The sequence below is a fragment of the Dermochelys coriacea genome, chromosome 13 (assembly GCF_009764565.3).
Source record: "Dermochelys coriacea isolate rDerCor1 chromosome 13, rDerCor1.pri.v4, whole genome shotgun sequence".
In the NCBI taxonomy this organism is placed as follows: domain Eukaryota; kingdom Metazoa; phylum Chordata; order Testudines; family Dermochelyidae; genus Dermochelys; species Dermochelys coriacea.
The window spans coordinates 20563909-20586047 of NC_050080.1; the positions used below are offsets into that span (position 1 = coordinate 20563909).

General features: G+C 40.0%; 1 protein-coding gene across 1 annotated transcript in view; it reads left to right on the plus strand.

Moving 5' to 3' along the window:
• STK4 (serine/threonine kinase 4) overlaps nucleotides 1-18832 on the plus strand; it is an 82023-nt gene extending 63191 nt beyond the window's left edge. The window contains exon 11 of the mRNA XM_038369516.2: nucleotides 15365-18832. Coding sequence (XP_038225444.1) covers nucleotides 15365-15523 — 159 coding nt within the window. The 3' untranslated portion in view covers nucleotides 15524-18832. The remainder of the gene's footprint in view (nucleotides 1-15364) is intronic.
• The last annotated feature ends 3307 nt before the right edge of the window (nucleotides 18833-22139 follow it).

Genomic DNA, 22139 nt, shown 5'->3' on the forward strand with positions numbered 1-22139 from the left:
CCTTTTTTTACCAATATAATTAAACTGGTATGACCCCTAGTGTGGACACAGTTATGCTGGTGTGAAAGTGCTTATTTCCATGGTGGGAAATCAGTTTCTAAACCACTATAGTTAGAGCAATACAAAAACTGTGCATAGAGATGTCTACACCTACTGTTCAGTATCAGCCCTCTCTCCCTCTTGGAAATTCCAGCATAAGAGATGGTATAAATCACACCACATGCTGGTTGAAGAAAAGTTTGTGCTTTTCACATTTATTGAGAATGGGTGAATGCAAACACTGTGGGATTTCTTGTAAGATTAAAATGGATATTAATTTTTCAAAGGATTTGAAAAAATAAAAATCTGAACAGCACAAGCTTCTGCATTTAATGTAACTTAATTATTTAGGTAGTGTTCTGGCTACACACACTGTACGCATGTGCTGTTCAGATTTTTATTTTTCAAATCCTTTGAAAAATTAATACCTGTATTTTAATCTTACAAAAATCCCACAGTGTTTGCATTCACCCATTCTCAATAATGTGAAGGCAAACTTCACTGACATTTTGAGGCTTAAAAAAAAAAATCGATTAGTAGTATTAGCAGAGCGCTGTGGTTTGTGCTTATTAACTGTAATATCTTTTCATGACTTAATTTAGCATGTTTAAAATAATATACATAAAATCAAGCCCTGTGGTGTTTAAGGCAAGAGGAGTACGATTGACTGCAGATGTTTGACCATGTTTATAATTAAATCTATTAGTGGTCCTAGTTTTGTGATTTCTAAAACAATTTCTTGCATTGGGCAACTTGTTCTAGAGTGATAAAATATTTAATGCCTGTTTCCATGGGTCTTGATGTAGATGAGAATGAGACCTTAATTTTTATGTTAGTGTTTAATATATGCAGGTAATATTGAGCCAGCATTTCAAGGGCAAGTGCTAGAGAGGAAAAATACTTGCTTTTAACAAAGCCAAAATCTTGCCAGTTTCAAGATCTGAATTCTGTACCACTGCTCAGCATATGAAATGCCTCTTTACATTTACCTTTTTTGCCAGAAGAATTACAAACTTTTTGCTGGTTGATTGGGACCTCAGAAAAAAGCTGGTAGCATTGTTCAATAATTTGCTGTACTCAAGGACTCTTATTTTAAAAAGTGCACATCTTTGGCATGATGCTTAACCATTGTTTCAGATTGCAAAAGGCTTGTACCAAGAATGGCCTAAGCTCTTACATCTGTCACAGCTCTTATACTTGAATTTTTGAGACTTTGCATACTATCTATCTTAGTGTCTATCGTAACACACACAGTTTGGATTCTCGTTACAGTTTGTTGGGTTGCAAATAAACTGTGTATGAATAACGTCAAATCAGCACTTGTGGCCCAGGAATAAAATTAATGGTTTACAAATGAAGAATGAAAAGTACAAAAATGTAGATGGATAAGCATCAAAAACAGACTAGTAGGAGGCTGAAGAGTAAATTTCTAGGTATTGACCTTGGTTTTATTAAAGGGAAAACATCCTGATAGTATTGATGATATAGCTCTTTGAGCCAAGGTCATTGAAACAAAAGTGCACGTAGTCTCTTGCATGAAATGCCTTCCATCTCAAAGGATCTCTAAGCACTTAACACACTATTTATAGGAATCCCTTCACCCACCACTGAAATGTAGCCACTTCTGGAGTTAAATGTGGCAACTCCATGCAGCTTGATCTGTATTGTTATGTACAAGAGGCTCAGATACTTTGTGAGATTCACTTATTTTACGGTATTGCAAATAGTTGCAAAATATTCAGTTCTTGAAGACCTGAAATTTTTGAAGCAAATAGTTTGGTAACAATTAAAATGTATGCCAAATTTTATTTTGAATGAGTTCATATACCTGCCCATCCACATTTAAGGTTCTTTATCTGTGTGCCGTGAAGACACAAAGTGAACTGGGATATGTTGTGACTTCTGTATAACATATAAGCATGCTATTTATAACCTGCATCCTATGACCCCTCCTGCTTCTCCATCTACTGTGTCATCTCTCTTCACATACAAGCTCCCTGAGCATGCTGTCTGCTCCTAATACTTCAACTTCCTCTCCTTTCTTGGGCTATTCTGCAATCAAACTTTTGCCCATCCGCTGAGTCTCGCTAATGTTACTTAAGGTGAATGGCACTTGGCCTTGTACAAGTATCTCTTCTCAGTTTTCACCCTGCTCAGTCTGTCCACTATCTTCAAAACAATCAATCACTCTTCCCTCCTTAGGGTTTCAGAGTTTTGTGCCCAATTTGTTTCCCTGCAGTAATTAATGCAGCATCTCCCTTTGTGGATGGTGACCCTTAACACCATCCTTATTTGCTTCTTGCCCTTCTGCATCCTACATGTGGATAACCTCTTTATAGTGTAACACTCCTTAGGCAAGATTTTTTCAAAAGTGACTAATGATTTTGGGTGCCTCAATTTTTGGGTGTCCATTCCAATGATCAGTTCCTTAAAGGGGTTTGAGTTGTAGCAGATGCACTCGCAGAACTTTTCTGAAAATCAGGAACCCTTTAATGTGTGTGTCAGCTCAGGCACCCAAAAATGGGAGCAGCCAAAATCACTAATGGGTCTCAAATATTAGCTTCTTACTCTAATTTATAGTATGCCATTTTTTGTGTAATTGTTAGATTTTAATGGAACAAATATAGGAAACAATACTTAATCTGAAAATCCATATGAGTCCTAAAACATGTTTCAGAGTAGCAGCCGTGTTCGTCTGTATTCGCAAAAAGAAAAGGAGTACTTGTGGCACCTTAGAGACTAACAAATTTATTAGAGCATAAGCTTTCGTGAGCTACAGCTCACTTCATCGGATGCATTTGGTGGAAAAAACAGAGGAGAGATTGATATACACACACAGAGAACATGAAACAATGGGTTTATCATACACACTGTAAGGAGAGTGATCACTTAAGATAAGCCATCACCAGCAGCAGAGGGGGGAAAGGAGGAAAACCTTTCATGGTGACAAGCAAGGTAGGGTAATTCCAGCAGTTAACAAGAATATCAGAGGAACAGTGGGGGAGTGGGGTGGGAGGGAGAAATACCATGGGGAAATAGTTTTACTTTGTGTAATGACTCATCCATTCCCAGTCTCTATTCAAGCCTAAGTTAATTGTATCCAGTTTGCAAATTAATTCCAATTCAGCAGTCTCTCGTTGGAGTCTGTTTTTGAAGCTTTTTTGTTGAAGGATAGCCACTCTTAGGTCTGTGATCGAGTGACCAGAGAGATTGAAGTGTTCTCCAACTGGTTTTTGAATGTTATAATTCTTGACGTCTGATTTGTGTCCATTCATTCTTTTACGTAGAGACTGTCCAGTTTGGCCAATGTACATGGCAGGGGGGCATTGCTGGCACATGATGGCATATATCACATTGGTAGATGCGCAGGTGAACGAGCCTCTGATAGTGTGACTGATGTGATTAGGCCCTATGATGGTATCCCCTGAATAGATATGTGGACAGAGTTGGCAATGGGCTTTGTTGCAAGGATAGGTTCCTGGGTTAGTGGTTCTGCTGTGTGGTGTGTGGTTGCTGCTGAGTATTTGCTTCAGATTGGGGGGCTGTCTGTAAGCAAGGACTGGTCCGTCTCCCAAGATCTGTGAGTGATGGGTCGTCCTTCAGGATAGGTTGTAGATCCTTGATGATGCATTGGAGAGGTTTTAGTTGGGGGCTGAAGGTGATGGCTAGTGGCGTTCTGTTTTCTTTGTTGGGCCTGTCCTGTAGTAGGTGACTTCTGGGTACTCTTCTGGCTCTGTCAATCTGTTTCTTCACTTCAGCAGGTGGGTATTGTAGTTGTAGGAATGCATGATAGAGATCTTGTAGGTGTTTGTCTCTGTCTGAGGGGTTGGAGCAAATGCGGTTATATCGTAGCGCTTGGCTGTAGACAATGGATCGAGTGGGTATGATCTGGATGAAAGCTAGAGGCATGTAGGTAGGAATAGCGGTCAGTAGGTTTCCGATATAGGGTGGTGTTTATGTGACCATCGCTTATTAGCACCGTAGTGTCCAGGAAGTGGATCTCTTGTGTGGACTGGTCCAGGCTGAGGTTGATGGTGGGATGGAAATTGTTGAAATCATGTTAAAACATGTTGTAATATTTTCAAGATAAAAGCAGAAAAGAGTCCTGTGGCACCTTATGGACTAACAGACGTATTGGAGCATGAGCTTTCATGGGTGAATACCTGCTTCGTTGGATGCATGTGATTTTCAAGATACTGGATCTCTAGTAGCAGATCACATTTTGGCATTTCATGAGTTAACATAGCTTGAATAACTTTTTTTCCCCCAAGTCGTATCTAAATTTCTCCTGTCTAATACCCATAAGCAAATAATCAGTTTAGTACCCTGCTGACATAAAAATCTAAGCTGTTTTGACTTTCCTTGGGGCATTTTAGATGGTTAATAGGTGTCCAAAGGTGGTTAAATTTTGGTGTGTGAAACTGAGCGTAAATGGAAAATAATTTGATAAAAGTTTAAAAAAAAAAAAAAGTGGTTTTGTTAGCTTTACTGGTCTGGCTCAGATGTATTTCAACCATCAGGAGGTTCTTTCCCCATGAAGCTTCAGCTTTATTCCTCTTGTATTTTAATCTTGGACACTTCCAAACCTCCTGATGAAATTATTTGGCAAAACCTATTTTCTATAGACAACAGAAATGGAGGTTTGACACTGAGGCCCGGGCCCAGTAAAAGCCAGTCAGAATATGTGGGCAAAAGGTGGTAGGTGAGAACTAGGCATGTGAGAGAGGGAATCAGTTGAAAACCATTGAACAGTGTGTATGGAAAGTTGGAAGAGTAACTGGGGAAGGAAAGGGGACTCCCCTCTGTGCACTAGGTACAAGTGCCTTTTCACTGAAGTCCTACTGAAAACCCTCTGTTTTTCCTGCTAACAACAGTTAGGTTTTGTTGGTATTTTCCTGGAAAAAAAAATGAATCTTATTAGCAACTAAGTTCTAGCTGTGGCTGCTGAGGTTGGCTTTGGAAATGTTATTGGTAACATCCTGTTCCCTTATCTCTTGATACTGGCATGAGATTTTAATAGTGCCATGTTTCTGGCAAAAGGTTTTGCATGGCTGCCAGCCTTTTAGGGTTTGTTACTTAAATCTTACCTGCCACCTTCCTTCTGCAGCAACTTTGGGATGTGTTTTGAGCACAAGTTCACTAGGTTTAAGCTGCTTGATGATCAGATGGAGAAACTGTAAATCTGCCCCTCGGATAACCTGACCATTATTCTTAGGTAACAAGAGTGGCAGACTGCTGGGTGTTTAATAAAACTGCAAAATCCTTGCAATTTCTAACCAATCTTTCTGTGGCTTCATAGTGTCTTGACTTTAGGAATTTATCTTTTTGAAGAACACTTTTTCTTTATTTATGGCTTCCTGTTCTTTCATAAAGAAGCTATCTGTTCTATCATTTGTGTACATGCATCTTTGTGTTTGGCTGAGATGCACTGTATGTAGGATGCACTTCAGAGGTGAATAACACCTTATTTTGAAAACTGGACAGTTTAGTCAATAGAGGCAAAGCACAGAGTTACATAATCAAATGAGAACTCTCCAATCAATTGTGAAAGGAATTAAACTGTGTCCTTTCTGCTAGAAATAAAGCATTCCTGTATTAATCACTTGTAGCCAGGATGAAAGACAGTTGGTTATGATGTAACTAGTTCAAACTGTATCACGTTCTATTCATTTGTGAAAGGCTGGCTGGAAAGTTTATTTTCTAAAATGAATTTTACAGCTTAGTTAAGAGTTTGACACTGTAGTTAGAGGTTAATATAGTTAATAAAATGTGCAATTGTTTTGCTACTAAGACTAAGCATTTTTTATTTTGTGCTATAAAACTGCTTATTCAGCAATTGTCAGTTACTGAAAGCATGTGGGGGGAGCGTGGAATGACTGGTTTTTAACCTCAGTAGTTTGCTTTTGTTGAAAAAATGAGTACTTGGTTGTGAATTTGAACTATGATGCTGAAAGAACCACCTGCACTTATTGGCAATGGAGTACTGGCTGTGCTCTTGTGGAGCAAATGCAACACCGGCCTGTGTAAGGATTTGTGGGACTTGAACCTGGGTCTGTGGGGCTCCAGGTGAGCAGTGCTTCCACCAGGCAACCTTGGCAGAGGCACTGTCAACACACTATACATCCTGGGAAACTAGTCACTGCAAGAAGTGCTGTCCATAGTAGAGGTGACTGGCAGCTCCTCCCATGACCTCTGATTGGCCCAGACCTACTATTTAAGCCAGGAGAGCGCGCCAGGAAGTCATCTATGTAAAAAGGTAGATCCCTGACCTGTTGCTGGGAGAAACCCCCACCTTGTTTCTGGTTCCTGCCACCTCATCTGGCCCCCCCCAGTTCCTGGCTATTAACTCTGGTTCAGTTTGCCTACAGCTCTAATCACTGGATCTGACTGCCCATACCCAAGTTCCTGACAGCCTGCTGGCTTTAGAGAGTCTTAAATCTTAAATGGCATGAGCCATGGCAAAGATGCTAAGAAAGGGCTTTGTGCTAACTGAGGGGTGAGGTTCAATGTCAGCAGATAACGAGAATTGCAAGAAGAATTGGGATTCAGAGGTTTTAGCTGCCCGCAGAGACCATTTTGTGGCTCATGTGCAGTTTGAATCTGATTTCATACACTGGAGCCAGAGAACTGGCTTGTAGAAATACTAACCTGTAGGAGAAATGTATGAAAGCTGTTGGTAAATTGCAGTTGCATCTTTTCTATTTCTAACTTTTATTTATTTATATATAATTAGTCGCACGATATGGAGCCTTTTTACATCCATCACTAGTTCAAATCTGGTCCAGATCAGTAGTGACTTCACGTTACTAACGGGCTGTTGGCAAAGGGCATGTAAAATAAAATTAGTTTCAGACCAGCTCCTAGTGGGCAATGTCAGCACAACTCAGTTGATACCATCAGTGGCATTTTTGTCACAAATGAGACATGACAATTTCCCCTTGCTCCTAGAAATGGTCCCTGAAGACCAGGATTAAGGTCACTTGCTAGTGAAAGCTTGCACTATCGCTACTGTACCTGTTCTCTGGATAATAAAAGGACTTCACTATGCTATTTAATATAACCCCTGCTTGCTTGCTTCTTCCTTTGGATTTTGATTCATTTATATTGGAATACTTGCACTCCAGTGTCTCCCGTTTTTACTTGTTTAGAGCAGTGAGGAAGAGTGGTAATTTTCCACCCTTAGTTTGTGTTTTTAAGCTAAATCTTTTGTGCAATTTAAATCTGGCATAGTCTGTCTAGAAATACTGTAGCTGTTACAAGACTGTCTCTGGAGCTGGCAGAATTGTAGAGGTATAAATTACAGAGCACTGTGCCCTTGGATATATAACCGGTGGCTATGTCTAACGTGTCTGCTTAGATCCATTATTTATTCCCTTTTTTTTCCTGCTTAGGATCTTTTACATTCAAAAAAATGAAACATCGCAGTGATGACACCTCACTTGACTAATAAATGTGTTAATCTTTTTCCTATTTTTTAAGGATCGAAATGAAAAAACAAACTCAGAGAAGCAGATTGATGGTTTAAACATTGCATGGCATCGGGTAGAAAGTTATCTATAAGTCTTCCTGATCTGACTGCAAAGGGATGTCATGGATGCCTTGAGTCTTTTCTCAGCAAGTGGGGGCGTGGGTATAATTATCTATCTCTAAGGTGCCCATCACTTTATCTAATATAGATATACAGGGATATCAAAAAGCAATTTAGTCACCTTTATTCTGCAGTTTGGATTATGTATGGGAGTTTGTCAGAATAGAAACGTGATTCCCATACTCTTTACAAACGATGTATAAAATTTGAAGGACAAATGTATAAATTTACAATTGGTTGGGTTGGTGAGACTTCCTCATGAGCAGCTGCATCACTGATCAGATAGTTTGTCTCCTGTTTCAGAGTAGCAGCCATGTTAGTCTGTATCCGCAAAAAGAATAGGAGGACTTGTGGCACCTTAGAGACTAACAAATTTATTTGAGCATAAGCTTTCGTGAGATACAGCTCACTTCGTCGGATGCATCTTTATTTGAGCATAAGCTTTCGTGAGCTACAGCTCACTTCATCGGATGATGCATCCGATGAAGTGAGCTGTAGCTCACGAAAGCTTGTGCTCAAATAAATTTTTTAGTCTCTAAGGTGCCACAAGTACTCCTTTTCTTTTTGTCTCCTGTTGTATCAGTGTGATGTAAGGAGGTCATTTGAAATATCTGCAGGAAAAATAAAGCTGTTAATTTTGAGTAGTTATAAATGAGATCAGAGAACTGGTAGGTAAGCTCCCACGGGAAGAAAATATAAGGAAAAAAGGAGTTCAGGAGAGCTGGTTGTTTTTTCAGAGACACAATATTAAAGGCAAAACAGCAAACTATCCTGAAGTGAAGGAAAGATAGGAAGAATAGTAAGAGGCCAATATGGCTCGATCTGGGGCTCTTTAATGACCTAAAAACAAAAAGAACTCCTACAAAAAATGGAAACATGGACAAATTGCTAAGGATGAATATAAAAGACTAGAACAAGCATGTAAGGACAAAATAGGAAAGGCTACAGCACAAGTGAGGTGCACCTAGCAAGGGATGTAAAAGGCAAGAGAGTTTCCTAAATACGTTGGGAGTAAGAGAGACAAAATGTAGGTCTACTATGTAACAGGGAAGAAGATGACATCAAGAAAACCGAGGTGTTTTACTTCAGCCTTCAGTAAAATGATAATGGAGACCAGATACTCAATATAATTAATACTAACGACAAGGGGGAGGGTAACACAAGCCAGAACAGAGAGAGAACAGGTTAAAGAATATTTAGATAAATTAGCTGTATTCAAGTCAGCAGGGCCTGATGAAATTAATCTGAGGGTATTTAAGGAACTAGTTGAAGGAATCTCAGAACCATTAGTAATTGTCTTTGAGAACTTATGGAGGACAGATGAGCTCTCAAAGAACTGGAGAAAGGCAAATATATTAGCTATCTTTTTAAAAAGGGGTGGGGGAAACAGACCTGGGGAATTTATAGACCAGTCAGCCTAACTTCAATACTGGAACAAATTATTAAACAGTTTGTAGGCACTTAGAGGATAATAGAGATATAAGCAGTAGCCAGCATGGATTTGTCAAGAAGAAATCATGTCAGACCAACCTAATTTCCTCCTATGACAGGGTCACTGGCTTAGGGGTGAGGAGAAGCTGTAGATGTGATATGTCTTGATTTTTAGTAATGCTTTTGACACAGTCCCACATGACATCCTCATAAGAAAACCAGGGAAATGTTGTCTATATGAAATTACTATCAAGTATGTACACAAGTTGTTGGAAGACTGTACTCAGATTAGTTTCAGAGTAGCAACCGTGTTAGTCTGTATTCGCAAAAAGAAAAGGAGTACTTGTGGCACCTTAGAGAATAACAAATTTATTAGAGCATAAGCTTTCGTGAGCTGTATGCTCTAATAAATTTGTTAGTCTCTAAGGTGCCACAAGTACTCCTTTTCTTTGTACTCAGATTAGTTATCAATGGGTTGCTGTTAAACTTGGAGGATGCATCTAGTGGGGCCCTAGTCAGTATTTATACTAATGACTTGGATAATGGAATAGAGAGCATGTTTATAAAAGGGGTAGATGACCCCAAGCTGGGAGGGGGTTGCAAGCACGTTGGAGGATGGGATTAAAATTGGAGAATTGATCTGAAATCAACAAGATGTAATTCACTAAAGACAAGTGTAAAGTACTACACATAAGAAGGGAAAAATTAAATGCACCACTCAAAATGGGGAGTAATTAGATAGGTAGTAGTACTGCTGAAATATATTTGGAGTTATAGTGGCTCACAAATTGAATATGAGCCAACAATGTGATGCAGTTGCGAGAGCCTTGTATATTTCTGCTGTGTATTAATAAGAGTGTCATATGTAAGACATGGGAGGTAATTGTCCCGCTCTGCTCAGTACTTGTGAAGCCTCAGCTGGAGCACTGTGTCCGGTTCTGGGCACCACACTTTTAAGAAAGATTGTGGACAAACTGGAGAGAGTATAGAGGAGAGCACCAAAAATGATAAAAGGTTTAGAAAACCTGGCCTATGAATAAAGGTTTAAAAAAAAAAAAACCTAAAAAACCTTGGATATGCTTAATCTTGAGAAAAGAAGACTGAGGGGGGACCTGATGATAAGCCTTCAAATATTTTAAGGGTTGTTATAAAAAAAGACAGGTTTCAGAGTAGCAGCCGTGTTAGTCTGTATCCGCCAAAAGAACAGGAGTACTTGTGGCACCTTAGAGACTAACACATTTATTTGAGCATAAGCTTTCATGGGCTATAGCCCACTTCATCGGATTAATAGAATAAAAAAAGACAGTGTTCAATTGTTCTCCATGTCCAGTGAAGGTAGGACAAGAAGCAATCAGCTTAGTCTGCAGCAAGGGAGATTTAAGTTAGAAATTAGAAAGTTTTTCTAACTATAAGGATAGTGAAGTACTAGAATAGGTTTCCAAAGGAGGCTGTAGAATCCCTGTTGTTGGGGGTTTTTTAAGAGCAGGTTAGACAAACACCTGTCACGGATGGTCAAGATATGTGGTCCTGCCTCAGCACAAGGGACTGGACGAGATGACCTCTACCCCCAAATATCTGTGCATCATGAGACAGTTTTTCCTTTCTTTCCTATCATTTTGCCTCTGGCATTTTTTCCTAAAGAAAAATAAATTCCAGTCAGCATAAATTTATGGGATACTGAAGTTTGTGACACTGCTCCACGACAGATACTTGTAAGGTAAAAATGTAATAGATTGTAGAAAATAATGGTTTGTTACGGTTTGTATTGGGGCCCCAATTACCCAAACAGAATGGGGGCCATGAAATTTTTTAGGTAAAAGAGAAGTTTATTTTGGTAGTGATACACAGTGTGGGTAGGGAACAACCTTAATAAAATGACCTTTCAGATTAGTGGATTCAGATTGTAGTGGATTTGAAATGCATTACAATTACAGTTGTGATTACTGACATATGAAAAGGGTTTACACTAACTGCATAGGGTCTCAGCAAAGATATGTGGCTTATATTGATAATCCCATATAATTTTATTATAAATGAAAGTGAAGGCTCATAGCCCTAGCTTTGGGTAGGTGCGATTTTGTTTCCTTCCCATCACTCCACCACGACATTGACCCACAACACCTTTGCGTTTCGTTTTTCACCTCTTTTCAGGTTATTGTACCCTACCCATCAGCATGGTGTCTGAGCATCTTCCAGAGATGCATTAAGCAATATGTGCTGTATATGGTACCTTCTTCATGTCTCTCCTTTCACCAAGGGGAGAAATAGTCTATGGATTTTATTTTGTTATGAAGTGCTATGTGCTTTTATTTGTGAAAGCCAAGTCAAAAGCACACCCTGCACTTGGATGTAGGTTGGTGAGGTGTAGTCTTGGTTTCTGAAAGTGAGAGTTCTGGTCCCAGATTGGCTCCAGCACAAACAAGTATTAGGCTTGCAGTAGATAGTTGCTTTGTGCATAGTTCACAATTGTGGTCTTCATCCCAGATTGACAGATTTCAGAGTAGCAGCCGTGTTAGTCTGCATTCGCAAAAAGAAAAGGAGTACTTGTGGCACTTTAGAGACTAACAAATTTATTTGAGCATAAGCTTTCGTGAGCTACAGCTCACTTCATTGGATGCAACGAGCTGTAGCTCACGAAAGTTTATGCTCAAATAGATTTGTTAGTCTCTAAAGTGCCACAAGTACTCCTTTTCTTTTATCCTAGATTGAGGTTACTTAAGTGTCCCTGGCCTGTGTCAGTAAGAGCCTTGAAGATGAGGTCTGAGACTTCACGTGTACTGTGATGTTGGGAACATAAGTGCCATTCTGAATCAACTCCTGTGGTCCACCTATTTCAGCATCCTGTCTCAGGCAGTGGCCAGCATCAGCGGCTTTAAAGAAGGTGCAAGAAACCCTGCAATAGGCAGATAGAGAATACTCTCCCCAGGGAAACCTCCTAATCTCTAGTAGGTAGTTTGGCATAAACCCTGAAGCATGAGGTGTCATGTCATTTCTAATCGCCCATCTTAATTAATTGGTCTTGTTGCAGTTGGTATAGCAACACCCATTTTTTCATGTTCTGTGTGTGTGTATATGTATCTTCCTACTGAATTTTTTCACTGCATGCATCTGAAGTGTGTTTTAGCCCACGAAAGCTTATGCCCAAATAAATTTGTTAGTCTCTAAGGTGCCACAGTACTCATTTCTTTTATTACATTCAGTTACCATAATCAGTTTTCAATTCTTTAGTACCTCAAATACATTTATCATGTTTCCAGTACTCCAAGGATTAAAAGAATGTCCTAGTTTTCAGATAGACGCTTTTAAGAATGTGATCCCTGATAGTTGAATGCTTTGGTGTGAAAGAGACAAACTTACAATATCGAAAGTAATTGCTTAAAGTTATTTCTTGCGTCACTTTTTGGCTAGTTTGTTTGGTCTTACAAAGGAGAACATGCACGTAACCTTACTTAAAAAACAAAATATGGTTACTTGAAGTCTCTCTCAACAATGTAGACTCAAGACAACTTTCAGTTATTTGTACAGAATTATTCTGTTCTTTACGTTCTGAAACTCACCACTTCTTAGCCCTGTGTAATCTTGGAGGAGGGGAGAGCTGTTCATAAGGCAGGTCCAAGTCTGGTCTGAATTCTGAAGCTTGCTTGTGGGTCCAGTTAACATTGCTTCATCCTGTAACCCTGGAGGAAGGGAGAGGCTGGCTGTGGAGTTTCAGCAAACTTTGCAGTCCGTGCGTTGGCATGAAGTTTATATACCCTGTTTCCAGGTTCTTGGAGGAGGACAGTTCTTACTTTCTATTGGGCACTGGTCACCTGGGCACTCACGTTGCAGGTCTGTTTCTCTCTTGCTTCTGCCAGTATCCAGTAGATGGCAGCAGTGTACAACAAATTTCTTCAATGCTTCTCTTGGACGGAGGGTTTTTGTTTTTGCTTCATGGATTGTATTTCAATATTAGCCCAAACCAATGGGAAATTTCCCCATTTTATGAAAATTCTTCTAATATTTCAAAGTTAAACCCTAGTTAGGTGCTTATCTTTTCCCTTCTTATGCTGTACAATTCCTGTCATTTTACAAAGAAAAACATCCCTTTGGTCCTCTAAATCTAGTGGACACATGGTCCATACATACTTTTTCATTTCACATCTTTCAGGGCTTATCAAATACATGAGATGCTACACTAGAGGAACAAGACACTTTATTCAGATATAGTGAGATGTATATCCGATAACACTTTCCATTCCACTAGTAAAATCATCACTGAGAAAGTTTACAGATGACAAAAATTGGAGGAGTAATAAATAGGGATGCCACCCAGCTGCATTTTACCCGGACAGTCTAGTTTTTGGCTTCTGTGTCCAGGTGCCATGTAGGGTTGCCAGGTGCCTGTTTTTTTTTTAGTGTAAAGTCTAGTCAAAAAAGGGACCTGGCAGTCTCCGCTCAGATATACTGACTGGACACCAAAAGCCTGGTTACCGCGGAGTAGGGGAAGGTACTGTGTCATTAACTCTCACCAGCCCCTGCTCAGCTGAGGTTGCCTCCTACCTGAACACAAGCTCCTTGTCAGGCTGCAGCAGCTCCTGTCCCAGCCCTGGAGCAGAGGGAGCCCAGCTGGGAGAGGTGGAGATCTAGGCACAGTAGGGAGAGGAGCAAATGACTGAAGTGGGACCTTGGTGGGGAAGAGGCAGAGAAGGGAGCAGGGCCTTGTGGGGAGAGAGGTGAGGCAGGGGGCAGGGCCTTGGGGGTCCAGTTACCAGCCATTACAAAGATGGCAACCCTAGTGGTAAATAAGGAAGCAAACAGGTCACTGACACAGACTATCTAGATCTCTTGTAAGGCGCCAAGCAAACAATGCGTCTTAACACAGCTATATACATACACATATACACACACACACACACACACACCTAGGAACAAAGAACGTAGACCATACTGCTTCTCAGGACGGAGTCCTCCATCCTGTGACTTTGAAAAAGATGTACATGGGGATAATCAGTTGAACATGAGCTCCCAATGTGACTGTTTTGAAAAGGGCCTATGCAGTCCTTGGATGCATAAACAGGAACCTCGAGTAGGAGTAGAGAGGGTATTTTACTTCTGTATTTGGCACAAGTGCTGGAATACTGTGTCCAGTTCTGGTGCCCACAGTTCAAGGAGGATGTTGATAAATTGGAGAGGGTTCAGAGAAGAGCCACAAGAATTATGATAAAACCACACCCTATAGCCATAGACTCGAGAAGCTTAGTCTATTTAGCTTAACAAAGAGAAAATTAAGGGATGATTTGATTAGTCTAAGTACCTACATGGGGAACAAACATTTAATAATGGGCTCTAGAATCTAGCAGACAAAGGTATAACACAATCCAGTGACTGGAAGCGGAAGCTAGATTAATTCAGACTGGAACTAGGGCATACCTTTTTGAGAGAGTAATTAACCATTGGAACAATTTACCAAGGGTTGTGGTGGCTTCTCTATTACTGGCAATTTTTAAATCAAGACTGGATGTTTTTCTAAACGCTCTGCTCTAGGAATTATCATGGGGAAGTTCTATGGCCTGTGTTATACAGAAGATCAGACAAGATTATCACAATGGTCCCTCCTGGCCTTGGAATCTGACTTGATTCATAAGGAAGATGAATGTACTATTTCTACTTCGCAATTTGGGATGAAAGCTATATTTTGGACATCATAGGGTATCAGTAAGTTTGACCTCTGGGACTTCTGGCTTTTTGGATCTCACAGCAAGCTATTCTTAGCTGGTTATAATTTACATTTTCTACACTCCTCTCTGGTTCTTAATTCCTTGTAGCTAGACAATGAGTGGGAATTCTTGTCATATACACATCATGAGAGGTTCCTTTCTAAAGGTTTGATAATAGCTTGAAACCTAGGCACTGACTCTTTGCTTTCCTGGGAATTGGCCCACCTGTTATGTGTATTTTGATTCCCACTCTCTTGCTTCAAGAAGCAGCTTAATTTTGGAACGTGCAGGGTATGATTGGCGGTAATCCTGGTTATGAAGAGAAAAAGGTGCTTGCTTCCAGGTTATGTAAATGGAAAGGGCTATAGTAACCCATATTTGACACACATTTTACAAGCGTGTCGCTCACTTGTCCTTTTGTTTCTCAATTACCCCTTCTTGCTTTTTCCTTGGTTAGTTCAGAACCATTTTTCTGCTTACTGTTAGGATGCTGTGTGAATGTTTGTTTATAATCTGTCAGAGCAGAATTCCCTGCAGATATGTTGATCTTTTCTGTCTAGTATTTGCACAGGCTCTGATGTTGGTATGCATTCTGTTTCCTTTCTGCTAGTTAAAGAGCTGGGGCGTAGAGGAACTTCAGAGGAGACTCTCTGCCCTTGATCCCATGATGGAACAGGAAATTGAAGAGATCCGCCAGAAGTATCAGTCTAAACGACAGCCAATCCTTGATGCCATCGAAGCCAAGAAACGTCGGCAGCAGAACTTTTGAAAGCGCCACTGGTAGAATAAATGTCCACCCTCTGAAACAATCAGAACCTTGCTTTTATGACTACTACGCAGATTGATTTCTATTTAAATGTGTTAAAGTAGGGAGCAAAACTTCTGCTCACTTATTTTTCCATAGCACCTTTCTGAACTCAGGAATGCCATTAAGTGGGACATCCTGATGGATGGATAATGGTATGTTTTAATGTTGGATATATTTAAAATAGAAAGTGTATTATTTCAGAGGAGTTGTTACTGTTTTTAGATTAAACTTGTTTTAAATCGGGAACAGATTCAAATAAGACTAACGTTGGTTCATTTTCTTGACGTAACTTTCAGTAGTCCATTTTCTTTTTAATTTAATATGTACTGTGGTGTTTAAAGGCTGCATCTCTTTTTTTGTATGGGCTCAGTTTCAAACATTTTAACTATCTTACTACTGTTAAGGTACCGTGGAAAGTGTTAGCAAATTGAAGAGGTCACTGAAAAGAGTAGACAAGAAGATGTAGAAACTATTCCCACCTTTGGAAAGGAACAAATCTTACTTTTAAAAAGCCTGTAATAACCCCATGCCTTACCCGGTGCGCTTTAAGCAAATGTTTTTTGAGACCGTATTTTTGTCTTCAGAACTGTATAAATTAATAGTGGTAGATTAAGCATGTTGCTCTATTTCCATCTAATGCTATTCTGCAGTTTAAAAGTCTCTCACTTAAAGCAAAAACCAAGCAGAGTTCCAATGTAAAACGCAGCAAATGTCCCTTCATCTGCATCCTGAGAAAGATCTTCATTTAATTCCTACTAGCATTAGAGAGCTAAAAAGTTCTATGTGAACACTCTTGGGAAATCAGATATTTTTTGCTCCATGAAGGAAAGGATTTAAAAATATTTCACTAATTATGGTGATTTACAGGGCTTTACAATTTCAAGCTTCCATCTCTAGATGAAAAATTGCATAATGTTTTACTTAGGTCAAGTATGGCAGAAAAGCTAAACTGAAAATGAAGATCGGTTACCCAAAAGATTAAACAACAATATATTGACGCCAGAGGAGTTGGGCGACTGAAGTTCCAACTTAACCTGTTCTGCATTTAATATGGCTACGATCAATCTCTCTTCCAGTTTTTCTGGACATACTGGTAAACAGTGTGTTTTCTGTCTGGGATAACTATGGAAAAGTCTGCCTTTTTCATGGTATTAATGAGTTGTGGAAAATCACCAGACTGTATACTTACCATCAGTGTGAGTCAGGTTACCTTGAAATGATTTAATAACTTACACTGACATGATGAAGAGCAAAACAGAAAAAGTAATCCAGGTATCTCCAGTTATAGATGCAGAGACCTCACAGTGGGTGTGCTGTGCTTTGGCAGTGGTAGAGCAAAGCTAATGTTGGATTTAATTTTAGGATCCACTTGTAGTTGTATCTAGTTATTCCACATAAAATGAAATGTTTGTAAAGAGCAAGTATTTCAAGTATTTTCTCTGACAGAGGGCCTACTTTTCATGTCATCCTTCTGAACCAGACCTTGGTACGACGCACCCAATTAAATATCAGTTTCCTGATATCAAACGCTTCTAGTAACAAGAAGGGTTCCAGTCATAGCCGGTGGAAGCATTATAGTTTTAGACCTTGTTTCTTGGGATTGTACCCTCAGCTGCTGTAAATCAGTGCGCTCCGCTGGCATAGGAGTCATGCCAGTTACACACCTGAGGATCTGGCTTTTAATATCTTCAGTTTATTCCTCAGCTGCAAACAGACAGAGCTCAGAAGCCTAGTCAGGCAGACTGGAAGGAAAGAGGCGTAGGCAATGTGTATTGGCATGACCTGGGAACAATACATTCCATGCATACCCACATTAACAAGCGGTAGGGAAGTTATGATTTTTGATAGCCTAATATTGCAAAAGTTTCTAGGATGAAGATCTTGAAAGAAATCAAGTAAATTGAATTAAAAATCACTTTCATAGCACAAGCTAAATAATTTAAACCTCTGTGTTAGTAGATGACAATCTCTTAGCAATAAGAATCTGGCAATTTAAATGAACCATGCAGGCTAGTAAGTGCCTGTGTTGACAATACAGCATGCTAATAATGCTGGACACAAACGCACCATCTGCAGTACTTACTAAAAATTCATTCAATGTGTGTGTTTGCTCACTCAAAAATATTTATTAAAGATGCTGAAATGTGGGTGGGGGCTTTTTTAGGGCTAATGTTCATGACATTCCCTTGGTTAAATGAAGCTTCCACTAATGATGCAATTTTTAAATTTAAATACTGGCTCATGGCTTAGTTACTTCTAGTACATATACATTTTGCCTCTGGCATGATGCACATGTACAATATGAGTGACTTGGTAGCAAGCTAAGTGCATTGCTTACATGTCAAGTAGACCATTCTGTTTCTTTGTACTGTATTACCACTGATAGACAACTTTTTTCATCAACGGGAAGACATTGAGAAGCCCATGTTTTACTTAAAACACCAAGGTTGGGTGCTTGACTTCAGTTTTCACTTTACTGAGTACATAACTCGATTGCTATAATTAGTGCTTACAACTAAAGACGTGTTAGTGAAACAACTTTCACTGAAATGGTTGCTGATGAAAAAATCCCAGTAAAAGAACCCAAATATGTGAAAGTAAGTGGTCCAATGGTTTAATTTTCTCTTAAATCTGTCTAATCCCTATAAGAGTTGAGGTTTACAACTAGATTTGCTACTCTTGGAGTTTGAACAAATATAGGAATTTTTTCACCTTCAGGAATTGGTCATTTTAACTAGAGAAAACAATTTCCCGTTTCAGATCCCCTGCGGGAGCCTCCATATATGCTCACTCCTTAAATTCCTCCAGCCTGTGACAACTGAGGCTTATATCCTGAGGGAAGACAATTCAGTCAACATTTTTAAGCAATATGTTCATTTAATTGTGAAATTATATTCACATGCTTTATGGGTCCATATTTATTGCTGAAAAGTGTTTTGGACAAACTGTCATCTTCACTTTCCAACCTGCGAATATGCTGATGCTGTCAGTTACGTGAGACTTAATAATGTGAAATTTGTAGCTTTAACTTTTTGTAACAAATTAGAGATACGGGCATAAAGTGCTGACTTGAAATGCTATTTTGTAAGATCTGACTGTATATATTAGTATTGTCATTAGTTTGTATATGTATGAAATAGTTACTTATTGCATTTTGTTTGAATGATCTTGCTCAAATATCTTGCCTTATTTGTTCAAAATGACAAACTGCCCTAACTGAAAGTCATAATGCCTTGACTTTATGTAGAATTAAAAAAATTCTTAATAGTACAGTGTTTGCTTGCTTGAGTCAGCACCAGAAACGCTGAAAGATCCTCAGATCTTTCAGAGCAGTTTTCTTAAGGATAGGTTGGTTCAGAAATTGGTAACAAGATATGGAACCTGTTGCCACGAGAGAACTGGTTCCAGTCTATTCCTGTTCAGCAGTGGGCCCATAAATTAACCAATGACTCTTCAATGACCTAGAAGTTGAGTCCAGTTTCTATTGGACATTTTCCACAGAAATCAGTTAGCACCTTTTGTTAGTCTCTACAGCAGTCAAGTGCATATGGAGACAGAACTCATTCCCTCTGAGGGGTACCTAACACTGCCTCAGCAGCTTGCTGTACCTGTTCTGTGCCTAGGACTTCACTCTCCAAAATCACTTTCACAAACGGAAAGTGGATATATGCTGGGGACTTAAGTGCTTGAAGCCCAGATTTTCAGTGCTACAAAACCCTGGCTCATCTGGCACCTAAACACACTCCACCTGTGTTTTTGCTGTACAAGTTCCATAGGCACCTAAGTTTCTGCCTCTGGGCATACAAACTACTGCCTCCTTCAAGTCATCTGGGCGCCTCTCTCTCACTGTAGCTCCAGCGTGATCCTCAAACCAGGTGAAGATGAGCACTCACCTAGACTATGGAAGAAGCAAGGGAATGCCTTAGCCCCTAAACTAAAGTTATAAGGGAAGCAGCATGGGGACCACCAAGGCCACCGGTGTCTCAAATGCCTTAGATGTCTAAGCTTCCTGACTCCAGGAGAAGGATTCGTGGTTATGGTTTGCAAGCAGAGCTAGGTGCCTCCCTCCAGCCTAGACTTAGATGCTTAACTCCTTGAGGAGAGCAGGGTTCAGGATACACCTCATTAGCATCTCCCACTGGTTAGTTTAGGCAGCTCCCTGCTGAGTATGTTGGGTTTCTCAGACACTGCTCTCTAATGAAGAGGGGGTAGGGGGAGAACAGGGCACCTAGACACAAATGCAGCTTTTGCGCATCTTAAATCAATAGAATCCACAAAGCCTAAGTATGGCCATGCTCAGCATCCCTGCGCTTGTTCTTTTGTGGTTCTGGGCCATAAGGCATTGGTGAGCAAGGGAAGAGTTTCTTTATCCAGCTTCATACTTCGTCCCCTGCAGAAGACCTGGGTCTGCCCTCGTTAGTTTAGTTTTACAGTTTCTGGAGATGGAAGATGGACATGTTAAATATACAGAGTTTATAAAGTACACATAACGTAGTGGTTCCTCTATCTCTATAGAGCAGAATGAAATAATTGTTTGGGGGTGAAGGGATGTATCTGACTATTGGGTCATTTAAAAACATGGGAGCTAACTCAATTCCTGAGAGCTTGAAATTTGAGTTAGCAGTAAATTAAAGAAACGGTGCTGTCCTTCTCTTCCAGTGCACTCTGTATTATACACCATTTCCTTGAACTGCCGCTATAGTTGGAAAAATCTCTAATAGAGAAGGATGATAAAGTAAAGCAGAAGAAATTGAATTGATGCTGGCTGCAGAGTCATCTTTGGTTAGCCATGCTGGAAGAAATTAAATTAGGCAAGAGCATTTAAACACAATTCCTGAATTAAAAAGAGTAGGGGACACTGTAGGTATTACAGCAAAATGACTAATGCCTGGAGATGGGGTATAGCATAGGCCTATTCAGAACACAGGTTACTGGCACATTTTGGAAGGGCAGAATGAAGATAGGAGTTGTGCAACCTCTGCTGTGGCACAAGCATTATCTTCCAACTGTTGTGTGTCTCAAATACTGACTAGTTCATGAGCATAGGATTAATCTAGGAGCATCATGCACACTGCAAAAATAGCTATGGATGGCAAAGTATATAGCGAGCAAAGGTTCAAGAATGCAGAAGCAGCTTCATGAGTCAGGAGCTGATGCTTAGACCATATGCCCCTGAGCTTTGTCCCATGTAAATGGGAAATATCTAGCAAGATTGGTAGTTATAACACAGGCAGGAGGGCCCTCTCTCCCCTCCTCCTGTGCATCTAAAAAAAATAGTACAACCTAGCAGGTTAGAGAGACTTGAAGGAGGTATAAATTAAATGTAAACTCCCAGAACTGTTAATGTTGCCCTACAGGAAACCCTCATCTTTTAACTTTTTGATAAGTTTCTAGGGTCACATTCTAATAGGGAGCTGGAAAGTCTTACACATGAGCTCTGTGAAGGGAGGAGAGCCCAGGTTTCCTGGTTCAAATACTGACCTGGGTAGTTCAGCATTTTATTGGGTGCCACAGGATGCTCCTATTCCCAGCCATCCCTCCAGTGGCTTACATTCTCACTTCGTGCTGGTAAACAAGAGCACAAGGGATGAAGGCTAGAATCAGGCTATAGAAACAATGTTTGACAACTCTTCCATCTTGCTCTTGGATCCAGCTATTTTTGTGCCAGAAGGAGAACAAAACCTGCCTCTGCTCTGATGAACAAACACAAAAAGCATGATCAGCAGAAATATCCTCAGTCTCCCAAAATGCCAGTCAGCTACTTCTAAGCACAAATTGATTTAAATCCCTGTTAAGTGGTTAAAGTCCCAGCAGACAGCCAGGTTTTGTTTAAAATATTAATGGAATTTGGCTCCCCCTGCACTCCCAGCCCATGCCACTTCACCACTCTCCCCATAAAATAAATATGCTAGAGCTGCATGAAGAAAAGGAGGACTTGTGGCACCTTAGAGACTAACATTTATTTGAGCATAAGCTTTTGTGAGCTACAGCTCACTTCATTGGATGCATACACACCTGTAACAAGATTGATCAGGTTAGGTGAGCTATTACCAGCAGGAGAGCAGGGGGTGGGGGTGGACCTTTTGTAGTGATAATTAAGGTGGGCCATTTCCAGCGGTTGACAAGAACGTCTGAGGAACAGTATAGGGGGAAATAAACATAGGGAAATAGTTTTACTTTGTGTAATGGCACATCCACTCCCAATCTTTATTCAAGTCTAATTGAACAGTGTCCAGTTTGCAAATTAATTCCAATTCAGCAGTCTCTCATTGGAGTCTGTTTTTGAAGCTTTTTTTTGTTTAAGAATAGCCACTTTTAGGTCTGTAATCGAGTGCCCAGAGAGATTGAAGTGTTCTCCGACTGGTTTTTGAACGTTATAATTCTTAACGTCTGATTTGTGTCCATTTATTCTTTTGCATAGAGACTGTCCAGTTTGGCCAATGTACATGGCAGAGGGGCATTGCTGGCACATGATGGCATATATCACATTGGTAGATGTGCAGGTGAACGAGCCTCTGATAGTGTGGATGATGTGATTAGGCCTTATGATGGTGTCCCCTGAATAGATATGTGGACA